General features: G+C 29.9%; 1 protein-coding gene across 1 annotated transcript; it reads right to left on the bottom strand.

The window, feature by feature from the left end:
• Positions 1-6,577: 6,577 nt before the first annotated feature.
• Positions 6,578-12,896, bottom strand: LOC103850155 (cullin-1-like). The gene has a single exon (XM_009126868.3). The coding sequence runs from the start codon at positions 12,101-12,103 to the stop codon at positions 9,992-9,994; it is 2,112 nt and encodes a 703-aa protein (XP_009125116.1). The 5' UTR covers positions 12,104-12,896; the 3' UTR covers positions 6,578-9,991.
• Between the last annotated feature and the right edge of the window lie 413 nt (positions 12,897-13,309).

The following is a 13,309-nucleotide window of genomic DNA, read 5'->3' as shown; positions in this document are numbered from 1 at the left end:
GTGGAAAAAATGTGGCTAAAATAGCCACAAAAGTATAGTGAAAAACCGTGGTTAAAAAGCCACGATTAAACAATTGTTTTTAGCCACGAAGCTATATCCATAGTTTAGCCAGTACTGAGAATAGTGGCTTTTTTCTACATAGCAACGATTTTGCGGTGGCCATGCCGTGGCTATAGAAAATTACTAAATGGCATTCAGATTGGTGATGCGATTCGACAATGTCAGCAAATTCCTACTGTTAATCACTGTTAGCTAGTAGTCTTGGAGTGGTGATGCAGCTAAGTTTAATAACTGAGTTTCTGCTGTTAAGATTTGTTACTCAATGGCTTCAGAGTGGAGATGGGCTTCGACTCAGTCAGCGAGATCCTGCTATGAACACCATTACATTGTAGTCTTTGAGTGGTGATATTGCTCGGCTTGTGAGTGAGTTCCTACTATTAATATTTGTTAGTTGTTGTTGTTTTGGCGCTACTTATGGATTTGGTGTCGTTGGCTGGGCGTCGTGTCTTAGACTTTGAGGGCAATCTTCGATTGAGCGTCACATGTCTATTGAGGATGGTTCTTTCTTCTTGCACCCAGATAAAACAATTTCCGATTTTTTGTGCAAGCGTTTAACACCTCTATTTTCCTGCTTCTCTACGTGTCCACCTGAGCTGTATCTTATTTTCGGGTTTTCAAGTTCATATTCTTGCTATGGATACTTACAAGGTGAAATTTTTGAGAATTCAGATATTTCTTTGCTTCTACGTATTTTATTTATTTTTACTAAGGGACAAATTTCACATGCGTTTCACAATTCTTTACTCGCATATTAGACCATCTCCAATAGTCCTTCATTTGGAAGGGAAACATCAAAAAAATGAGAAAAAACCTTTACAATGGTACATCATTTTGAAGGGAAAAATGAGATAAACCATTGGAGATGCTCTTATAACACCTTAACTACATTTTTTTCAAAAATTACATTTTTATCAAATAAACAAATAAGTCAACCACATCCATTCTGAACTAATCTAGCTTTCTTGCCATTGCACTCTCTCGGTTGATGGTGAAATTGAATATGGGGAAGAACTTATGGAAGCTTTCAAGTTTCATCAAAATTATATAAAAAATAGGATAAAGAGAAAAATGTTAATCTTACCTTTTCAAACTAATTTTTGTGGGCTTATTTGTGAGATAACGGAAAAAGAGAAATTTGTTTTGTAGAGAGAGCGTAGAGAGAGATAAGAAGAGAAAAGAGAAGAGAGAGTCTGATATATGTTAGATAATGAATTTGAGTTTTTTTTTGTGTAAGGAGCAAATTTTCCTTTTTTATATACATATTAGGTTAAGACATGCGCTTTGCACGAGATGAACATTATGTTTACATTTTATGCAATTAAATTAAAGTAAGCACATACATCAAAATACCTCTTGTTTATTTATAATATTTTTTGGTAAACAAATCAAGATAATCGTTTTATTTATTTTGTATGGTATAGAATTAAATTTCAATAATATTTACATAGATATATAGTATATTTTAATATAAATATTTATTATTGAGACATCCTACTCATATGATTTTATTAATATTTGTATATTTTCTGTAACAAAAAATTTAACCATTTATCAAAAAAAAATCAATGTGATATTTTTTCAAAACAAAATTTTAAAATTAACATATTTATGTACTTTTATATGGTCATAGTTTAATTTAAAAATATTATATATATATATATTTAATATGAATATCTATTAAATGAGACTTCATATTCGTATGATTTGATGATCACTTGTATCTTGCTATAAAAATAATAAATTAAACTGTTGATTACAAAATTTTCAAAGTGGAATTTTCACATTTTGAGTAATTTATAGCCGTTTTAAAAATTTCAAATATATCATATATGAATTTTTATCAAATTTTTATTATTCATAATTATTAATTGTCATATGTATGTTAATCATATTAGGTAATTAGCATTTATTTAAGGAAATAATTGAAACTATTATTTTGTACACCACTAAGCAATATAATAGTTACTTTAATAAAAGTATAATATATGTTTAGATGTACTAACCTATTTTTTTAAGATTTTAAAAATCATCGCAATGAATGAAGATACGTATCTACCAAACAAAGTTGTAATGATTCTCAATTAATATATAAAGAATTTTTAGACGGAAGCACCACAATATGTGACACTCATGTGAAACATTCATTGCTGCCAAGCCATATACAGTAGCTTCATTTCACATTCAGAATATTGTGTATTGATATTTTAAGAAAAGAATAAATAGATGTAAAAAAATTAGCGAATATATAAAACAAAAATCAACTTTAAAAAAGGTGCGACAACCAAATTAATTGCAGAAAAGAGACTCAGTTGTTTTTCTTATTATGCTTAAAAGAAAATCAGCTCAACTAACTAACTAATCAAGAAAACTGTTAACTAAGCTGGACTTATATTGAAGTCGGATACATATTTTAGTATTAATATTAAACCAATTATTTTAATATTTCGTACCCTATACAGTTACAGTTTGACTAAAATAGTTATTTATTTAACTAAAGTCTGATTTTGAAGTGATACTAGTTTTTTTTTTTTTTGATCAAGAAGTGATACTAGTTGTTTATATATAATGTAGCATTCATATAAATTTAAGAATTGAGATGGATTGGTCTATTATTGGTTTTGGTTGTGTAATCCCCTATATATTATTTGAGAAGCATTGCAACATTTTTTTGTAGCCACGTGTCATCACTAGAATGATTCTTAGAATCCTTAAAGAAATAGGTTGGTCCATCTAAATATATAATAAGCTTTTTATTAAACCACAATAAATACATTATTAATGTGCTTCATTATTTCCTTAAATAAGATTACGAAATTGCCTAATGTGGCTAAAGTATATATGACAATTAATGATTTTGAATAATAAAGATTTGATAAAAATAAGTGTGTATTATAATTATATTTGTTTAATTTTAAGCTATTAAAATAAATTAAACAATCATAGTAACTATATAATAAAAATTAAAAAGATTATTTATATATTATATTTTGAATTTTTATAAACGAGTATAAATTACTAAAACTATTCAAAGTTTCACATTCAAATTTTGTGATCTATGATTTAAAACTTTTGTAATGATATGATACAAATAATTAAAAAATAATATAAGTTGAAAGTCTCATTTAATAAGTATCAAAAATAAAAGATATATAAATATATGTATTATTTTAAATTAAACTATATGCCATATAAAAATACATAAATATCTTAATTTTGAAATTTACTTTGAACATTTTTTTGATAAAAAATTTGAAAAAATATTGACAACTTAATTTTTAAAAATATTATAAATTACTTAAACCATTAATTCCACTGTGAAAATTTTGTTATCACTAAGTTAGACTTTTTGCTATAACAGATAAAAATGATAAAAAAATATGAGCAAAAAACATCATCTAACAAATATTAATATTAAAATTATACCATATATATGTTACTATCATTTAAATTTAATTATATATCATATCAAATAGAAAAAATATTTTTTCGATTTATAAAATTTATTTATATGTTCGCACCAATTTAATTATATAAGTAGTATATAATGACTTTTTAATTATTTAATATATATTTATTATTTCATAATATGTTATAAACATATAATATATAAAATAATATATATATAATGTTCATCCCGCTCTTAACCTAGTTAATAAAGAAATCTCATAACAATCGGCTATAACACGTGTCACATCCATGTCTCATGCTACATGCTGCCTTCAGGGTCCATAAATCAAACTTTAGATCTCTTGTTCTCCAATAACATTATCGATAAAAATCCGACAAGTATGTAACACTCGAAAATATAATTATTTAAGTGGACATATTATATCGTTTTCATTTTCGGAAAATTAAAATCCCTACGTCATTTGTTTCACAAAAATATCAAATATTTTGTTTCAAAATTTTTTATTCTACATTCTAATATTATTTTAAACATTTTTGTCTTTTAAATAACTAATAAAATTTTATTTAAATTATTTTCATTTAATTAGTTATATATATTAAATAAAGGCATACAAGTATATTTTACAGTTTTCTAAATCACGTAAAGTGTGTCAAAGTAACTCGTTGTGAAATGGATTGAATATATTTATACAGTATATTTTAATGACATGTTTAGTAAAAAGACTTGCAAAGTTAAGACATTAATTGTAATTTATAACGAAAGAAATGTGATTTATTCAAGCACTTCTCACTTACTATTATGTAAAGTTCTAAGTATCCTCAAGTTTGTTATATTACCAAAATTTTCATTTACTCTAGCTGATATCATCTGACAAGAAATTCGCATTGATAAGAGAATGATATGTGTGGATCATACACTCATAAGTCACTAAAGATCTTGCTACCACATATATTAAAAGAAAACTTTATTTATATTGTTTTCTTAAAATAATACACATACCTTTACATCAATAATGCACATAACTGAAGAGATGTGAACATAAGTTAAATAAAAATTTAAGTGTGTTGGCGTCTGTGTTTTAAATATACAAGATTATTAAAGAACTTGACCATTCTAATAAATTGCAAAGGGAGATTTTACATGTTAGTCCATGTGGGTTCGGGTACTAAATGTTTGGTCTCATAGGCTCCACGATGTTTTTATGTCTAGATTTTCTGCAATTGATTTCACATCTTCACAAAAAACTGCATGTTGTGACTAGTAAAAACGACTAATCATGTGGAAATGAACGACTAGTTAAATTAGTAACATGTGAACACTCATAAATTAAAGTTACTTTGGAAAAGTTGAGGGTGTATTTTCAATGAATAGCAAAAACACTATATAGTACGAAGATGTGCATTAATAACACCAATCATATTGTCGCAGTGAAATAAAATACCATTGAAAAAGTCGTCAAAAAAGCATCTTCTATTCTATGCTCTAACTTCGAAGATTCGGATTATTCAATTATAATATTTTTGTTCATTTCGGAATATACATAAAAAATTAACAATGTTATTATAAATTTGATGCACCATGTTTTTCTTAGCATCAGAGATCCTGAATTGGATGAGTATATCCTTAAAAACGTAATGTGTGCATATGTAAAATATTTTTGCTTATAAACAGTATACTTATGGAGTGTTATCACAATGACAGTTAAGGAGACAGTGATACATCTATATCGATCTATTCATGCAGCCGTCAGCTTTAGTCATGATTGGGGAGAAATTTCGCAAGGTGATGCTACTTTCTTTCTAATTTCAAATTGCTGACAGCAAATAGCTTTAAAGGGATTAGATGATGATAAATAATATGTTGCGTTTTTCAACGCAATTTAACTCATGTTTTCAAGTGTTTTTCAAGTTTTCTTGGTATTTTGGGCCAAAGAAGCAAGAACTGGAGAAACTAAAGCAAAAATGGCATCTGAGTCAGGATCGGCCAACCTCCTTTTGGATCGGCCGACCTCCTTCTGGATTGGTCGATCACTTTCATTAAGATATTTGTTAGATTCAGGTTTATTATGGGCTTCCAACTCAAAACCAATTGGCAATTAGTGGATTGGCCCTAACCCTTTATATAGTAGTAGATTAATTCTTATATATCCGATGTGGGATGTTTCTCATCAATACCCTCCCTCACGCTCAGACTTCTAGGTCTGAAGCGTGGACAATATGGGAATAACATCCACAGAGGGCCCAACATCGGTATAGTAGTAGTAGTTGTAGTAAATTAGGTCAAAGGATCTTATCGCTCTGATACCATGTTAGAATCTGGTTAATTATGGGCTTCCAACTTAAAACCAATTGGCAATTAGTGGATTGGCCCTAACCCTTTATATAGTAGTAGATTAATTCTTATATATCCGATGTGGGATGTTTCTCATCAATAATATTTGCGGACCAAAAGGTGAAAGAGCAAGTCAACAAAAATCTGTCGACCAACATCAGATCGATCGGAAAAAAACATCAGATCGATCGATCACGCCGAATGTATCGGTCATCCCTAAAAACTCTTAGCTTCACCATCAAATTAGCCTCCCTAATTCCAAGCGTCGTATACCCAAGTAGCACTTGTATTAAGAATCCCATGCCATTACTAATGAATGTAGAGATTTGATTGTCTGGAAGTCGAGATTTTCTTTGGTTTTAGGATCATAAGTATGGAATTGTGTCGGAACATTTTGGTTTGTAAGAGCACGTCCATCGGTTGCTTTTATACAAGGTTCTAAAAAAAATTAAATATTAAAATAATAACAGAAGGAGAGAGAAGGTTAAGAGAGGCTCTGTACATAGTACTTTTAGGAACGGTTCTAAAATTTGTGTTGCTATGTGTCATGATATTATTGGCTTATCATTTACCAACAAAATTAATTTTAATCAGAAATTTTTATTATGTTATAATATTATTATTTAATGGTTTGTATACTGACTTTTAGAACTTCACCGATGGTGGTGCTCTAATATCCTCATACTGAAGTAAATAGAGTTTCATAGTGAAACTCACAGAGCCTGCAACATCCTCAAACTGAGGTAAAAAGAGGTTCAAAGAGGTCACATCATCCTCATCTATACTATTATTTATGAAGTGATTTAGCCTATTTGTCATGATTTCCATGATTTTAGGTAATTTTGTTTATTTGTCATGTTTTAATTAGGTATAAACTGAGTCATAATCTATACATAGTTTTAAAGTGATTTAGCTTATTTGCCATGATTTCCATGATTTTAAGTAATTTTGCTTATTTGTCATGTTTTAATTAGGTTTAAGCTGAGTCATTAATTTATAAATAGTTTTATTAATAGTTTTTAGCTGAGCCAATAATTTATTAATTTAAATAATACAACTACAAAATATGTAACTAGATATAAAATTATTTTGATTTTGCTTATTTGTCATATTTTTATTTAGGTTTTAGCTTAGTCATTAATTTATTATTAGTTTTTAGTTGAGGTAATTAATTTATTAATTTTAATGATATAACTATACATTTTGTAACTAGATATATAATTATTTTAAATTTTTTCTTATTTGTCATGTTCTCCTTGATTTAAGTTAATTTTGCCAATTTGTCATGTTTTATTAGGTTTTAGCTATTCATTAATTTATTATTAGTTTTTAACTGAGTTATTAATTTAAATAATACAACTATTTCAAGATTTGTAATTAGATACATATATATTCATTAAAAATGTAACTTTGACGAGTTATGATCAATTCTTATTATTCTATTTTAAAATCATATTTGTTACTGGATAATTTTAAATCATATTCGTTACTAAATGTGGAACATAATCTATTTTAATATAGTTTATAGCTTAATGATAGTATAGATAATGTGTAAGTGGTATTTATCTTACTCTAGGTCGTATTATAGTTATAGTAGTATGTAAATGCTAATACATAGAATTATGATGTCGACTTTTTCTTAGTATCCATTTTAATAATCTATTATTATAATTTGCCGACAATATGCCATGAATGTACATATTCTCATCATATGTTAGATGGGAAATACACACAAAATTTACAAAATTTCATCTTTAAATAATATGAAACACTTCAAACATTGTCTTTTGGAAAAAGAAATATGTATCACTTTTTCTTATTGGAGATACTGAGTCGGCTAAATATTGCTATAAAATTAGAGTAAATGTGTTGATACTTTAGAATAATGAAAAAATTAAAAAAAATTTCAACTGAATTGGTGTTGGTTGATATACATCGTAAATATTAATTTATTTTATTATTGATTCACATTAATTATACGATTTGGTGTTAGTCAATTATTTTGAAATTTATTTTTTAGGCAACTAGGGACTCATGCTTCTATTGATAAATGTTCTTTTGGCGACTTGTCTTTTGTAATTTCCGATCTAAGTTATGTCAAGGAGATTTTTTTATCCTGCATAATTTCGCTTCCGGTGATTAGATCATAAAATATAAAACGCCTCTCATTTTTAAGATAAATTTTTATAGAACAACCAAAATCATACCTTGTGATGATTTTTCAAAAGAGTTCAAAATTATTATTTCATGGAATTTAAAGAAATATTGGGACGTCAATATGAAAAGGAATGTTTAGTCGGTGAATTTTCTATATCATATTTTTTTTTGTTGATGTATTTAATTTATGATATGTTTGTTCACAAGTTCTCCTTTCTGATGTTTTGTGTGTTTAGATATTATTGGCGAAGTTGTGAATGTTGAACCTTAAAATATATCATTGCAACATGAAAATGTTTAACTAAGTTAAAATTAATTACTATTCATGACACAATGTAAATTTTATTCAGAGTTTAATTTAATATTGTTTTGTTTTTATGACGCTTATTTAAATTTTTAATATTTAGTGATACATATTTAACATGCACATTCTTGGTATGCAAACCAAGTTTCATATTTCTTTAAACCAATCATGAAAATTACAGTGATATGTATTATTGAGTTTTATTCAAGTTCTCTGGATAGTTCTACATGGCCAAGAACTGTACTTACTAAATTTAAGATTTGTTCCTTCATATTGAGTGCACTTACACTTAAACTAAAAATTTTGAAAGTAGACTCTTTAATATTTAAAAAAAACTTGGGATTCAATTTCCAGATAAAAAAATCACGTATAAACAATAAGAAAAATATTTCCACACAATAAGCAATTGAGATTTGGTTAATAAAGACCGAAAACACACAATAAATATATTTATATCTAATTAAATACATTAGCATAAAATAAATATAATAGTAAAAATATTAAGAATATATATTAGCTCACACAAGGTGCGAGCCCACACCTAGTTCCAGGGTAAAAGGAGACTCGTATTGAGATAATTAAAACCTTGTGGACGCTTGATGCAAGGAGCGAAGGGTCCAGAAAGAAGTAACCATGGGTTCTTCACGAGAATAGGACATGATTGAGAACTGAACAAAGCAGTAGATTGCTGCACTCCAGAAGACACAAGAACTGAACTGTCTAAGCTAGAACAAGATTTTCGAGGGGAGGCTGAAGCTTCAAGGATGTAAAGTGGACATAGAAAAAGGAACAAATCTGATGGGTCAGGCGGTTCTGGAGGTGGAGCCACAACAAGTAGAGATCTGAGAGAACGGATCTGGATCTGGAACCGGAATCGTCGAGGATGAAAACCGAGCAATCACCAACATAGCCATGACAGAAAGGAAGAGGAGGAAGGAAGAAGAAGATTCTTGTTGGTGGACGTGAGGCCACACCGACGGCGGAGACAGTAGCTACGAAACCCTAGTCGCCTTTATTGTCGCCTCACTCTCTCTCCCGCTACGGCATGTCGAGTTTTATTGCTTGACCTATCCTTAAAATCATTTTTTTAATGAAACGAAGCTTTTCCATCAAACAAATTTAAGGAAAGTGACAAATTTAATGAAAACGAAGCATTGGGCTCTTGCCCAAAGAAGATCAACAGAAAAGGACAAAAATTGTTAAGCAACTCAGATGCAATGTGGAGTCGTCTCATGGAGAGAATCGAAGCAGCTTTCAGGGGCATCTTGGGTCCTGTTTCATATATTGTCCTGATCATGGCGAATTTCACCCTTTGATGCTATCTCCATGTAAGCGTGAATGAATGGTCTCGCTTATTGGACATATAGGTGAATCTATCTGGTATATTAATTAAGGGCTTTAGTATCATTCTATTATAATACTATAAAAACTCAGATCTCCATAAGTAGCTTATTGTAGTTTCTGAACCCAAATCATACAGTTGTGACTCTATTAACAAAAGGATTAAGAATCATAGAACACAGTTTTTAAAGCTAATGAAGACTCAGAAAAAAAATCTACTTTTTATTAGAACCAGCTCCAGTTCCCATCATATCCAAGAAACAAACCGCCATAAGGTCAATTGCATCCCAAGAATAAAACATGACCGTGTTTAAAACAAAAAAAAAAACAGGAAAGCAAAATTAAGCAAACAACAAGACGATAACACTACCAGATATATGCTTTGTTCCCTAAGCCAAGTACCTAAACATATTAGGATTCATCTTGTCCCTCTCCAAATAATCTCTCGCTATTAATTCCTCTATACGTGTTTTAATCGCTTTAACATCAGGCTTGAACATCCCACTAAGTTGCTTGACACACTGAGAAACAAGTTGTTCATGTCCCAATACTTTCTTGCCCTTCATGATCCTGACAATAGAAGCTTCAATTGCATAGCGCCTGTCGTTATTAACATATTCAACAACTTTCTTCCGTTCATCAACATGAGAGAGAGGAATCTTTACTCTGCCCATTCTAGATGTAAATTTGGAGTTGACTTCAAAAACATCATTCTTGGAGACAGTCTCTGTGGCTGGCTCCTTGATAAGAATCTTGTATTTAGCACATGACAAGGAATGAAGCACCCACACAAGATCTTCATGGCTTAGGTTCAGTTGAGTTTGGATGTCAGTGTAGTTCAGTTGGTCCCTTGTGTTAAAAAGCAGAAGCACAGCAGCCTGGTGAGTCGACACGATCAAATCAATGGGCTTTTGATCGAACTTTCCGTTGATGTGACAAGTGTCTAGTGAGTGGAGCCAAGTAAGTTTCCTACGTTTGTGTTTGGCTTCATAAAACACTTTGAAAATTTCAACACACTTGACCATTTCACTAGGTAGATTCACGTCAAACGTTTTGTAACTTGGCCAAACACTAGTTGTAAGAAGAGTGACGTTAAAATCAATCCCTGGTTTTGCAGCAGGGTTACTGGCTACATACTCATCGAAGCTGTTTTGGTATTGTCTTGACAATGTCAAATCTGTCACCATTCCCTCCATCTTATAAGTAAAATTCCCACCAAACTGTTGTTTGAGCTTTGTAATGATCCTTCTCTCATGATCATAACTAGCATCACGATTCAATAGCAGCCTACGTGCCAGCTTCTTCTTGTAAAACTCTGCAAAAAGATCCTTGTCGTCACTTATATACGCAAGAAACTTGACCACCTTCTCAATAGCTTCATCACTCAGCTCCTCACTTGCCCATTTCTTGAGAATTATAATTCTGTCACAAATTGTTGCCAGTGATTCAGCACTTAAAGAGCTTCCAGACACTGCTTTGCTACAGAAAAACTTAAATGCCTCTTTCAAGGACTTGTGAAAGATGGTTTGATTCTCGAGACACTTTGTGACATAGACTATGTACTTATCATGTACCTCAATCACTTTTCTGATTGCAGCCGTGTCTTGACCATCTGTGTCTTCAACATGCTGCTTGAACATGTTTGTTATAGGTTCCAAGCCTCCCGCAATTTCCCTGAACTCTGAGTGCTTTTTCTCAAGAAGCTTGTTTGCATACACTACAAACAACTCATGCTCTACTTTCTTAACCAGCTCTGGCTCACTGCTTGCGTAAAGGTAGTGAGACATTCTCTTCTTCTCCTTCTTTACACATTCTTCAGACTTCCGAATGTAATCAAAGTAAGAATATTCTTGAATCCATCTTGATGCCTTGCGAGAATAGTAAGACGCTGTACCTTCAAGCATGAAGCTCTCCAAATCTTGTTCGTATCTTTTCATATTACCCATTCCAATCTCTACATAAATGTCTTTAATGTTTTCAAGTAACGCCCTATCAATATCAGTATCATCACCTTCTCGTTCTTTATCAACTATAGCTATCACAGCTTCTCTGACCCTGCGTTGCAACGTGTTATAAACCATGTCAACGAAGCATGCTAATCCAACTTCTTCCAGAGATAGGAGTGAATTGCGATAAACGAAGTAACGGTCAAGATAGTGGAAGATCCTGGATAGGCGTCTAACCATCTTTTTATGGATAGACCATCTTTCAAGAAGTACTCGCAGCAGCATATATTCATCGTCATAGGTCTTCCTTAGAGAAGGCAAAGCTGTCGACTTAGTATATTCCTCAAGTACTTCACAGTACTTGTTATAAAGCTTCTCTGTGTGATCATGAGGAGGTTTCTGGGTGCACATAACGTAGACAGTCGTGTAAAGTTTTATATATTGCTCACTATTAATTGAGTTCCCAGGAAGTCCTTCCACATGCTTTTCCAGCTTAGTGATACCAATCTGCATAATTCTCCATCCTTGCGCAAAGTCAATCGTCCTGGCCATCATGCAGAAATTAAAGTGCAACGGCTGAGCTTTTGTGGCCGAGAGATATGCCAAGAGAGAATCAAAACCCTAAAGTCGTTCTGGATATATTCTCTATATATAACTGTTGAGATATCCTCTTTTTATTTAAAATAATATGTCAATTCATTATTATTAATAGAAAAGGAAACAAGTGAACTTTTATTCACATGGTAACAAGTAAAGTCGATTTAAATAAGAAGAGGAAAATCCCACTTAAAAAGGAAACAAGTTTGTAACTTTTGTTCTTTTAATTTATACGGAGATAAAATAGTTGGTATTACGTATTCCACCTGCTTTTTCGGAGAGAAAGATTTATCGTTTGAGAAATTTTGATATAGACGCCACGTGTCCCCCAATCTTTTGAGCAGTTTAGTTATTTATGAAATTGGTATCATTGATAAAAGAGATAATTTGGAAAATACCTTGTTTTATTTATGATTTATATTTTCCTAAATAATATGTTAATTCTTAGGAAATTTTCTAAACAACCACATTTCTAATACCATTTTTCATGTTTACTTTAACCATATTTACTTTCAATTTTAAAGAGGTAAACATACATTTATAACTTTAGGATTAACTAATCTAGACTTATGGTTTATAGTTGAGGGGTGAGGGTTTGGAAGGTGAGGTTTAGGATATTAATAAATATTTAAAAATTTTAGAATTTTTTTTAAATAATTTCAAAAAGAAAATTAGAGCTTGATTGTTTGTAGTTTTTGCTTTAGTTTTAGGTGATGATTGTTTCAATAGTTTTTAGTTTTAGTTTTTGGTTTTTAGATTTTAGTTTTTGGTTTTTAGATTTTGGTTTTCAGTTTTTGGTTTTTAGTTTTTGGTTTTTAGATTTTGATTTTGGTTTTTCGTTTTGCAGTATTTTTTTTATTTTCAAAAATTAATTAATAGATTACTTTAAAATAATACAACAAAATAGCCATAAATATTTAGATTTTACAATTAAAACTTATCAAAATACTGTGATTATTATTTTAAAATAAAATACAATAACATATTTTAATTATTATATTTTTATGAAAATATATTATAAAAAATATAAATGATAAAATATATATAAATTACACAAAATTAAAAAAAAAAAAATTTGAAACTACTTAGAAAATTATCTTATATAAAATATTTTAATTTTAAAAACTTGAATAAATAGTTTTTCTTATATAAATATTATAAATT

The sequence above is a fragment of the Brassica rapa genome, chromosome A07 (assembly GCF_000309985.2).
Source record: "Brassica rapa cultivar Chiifu-401-42 chromosome A07, CAAS_Brap_v3.01, whole genome shotgun sequence".
Classification (NCBI taxonomy): domain Eukaryota; kingdom Viridiplantae; phylum Streptophyta; class Magnoliopsida; order Brassicales; family Brassicaceae; genus Brassica; species Brassica rapa.
This window is presented reverse-complemented; position numbering and strand designations above follow the sequence as displayed.

What these genes read in the sequence shown, in the direction of transcription:
- LOC103850155 (XM_009126868.3), bottom strand. Translation starts at nt 12,103, where the DNA reads ATGATGGCCAGGACGATTGACTTTGCGCAAGGATGGAGAATTATGCAG.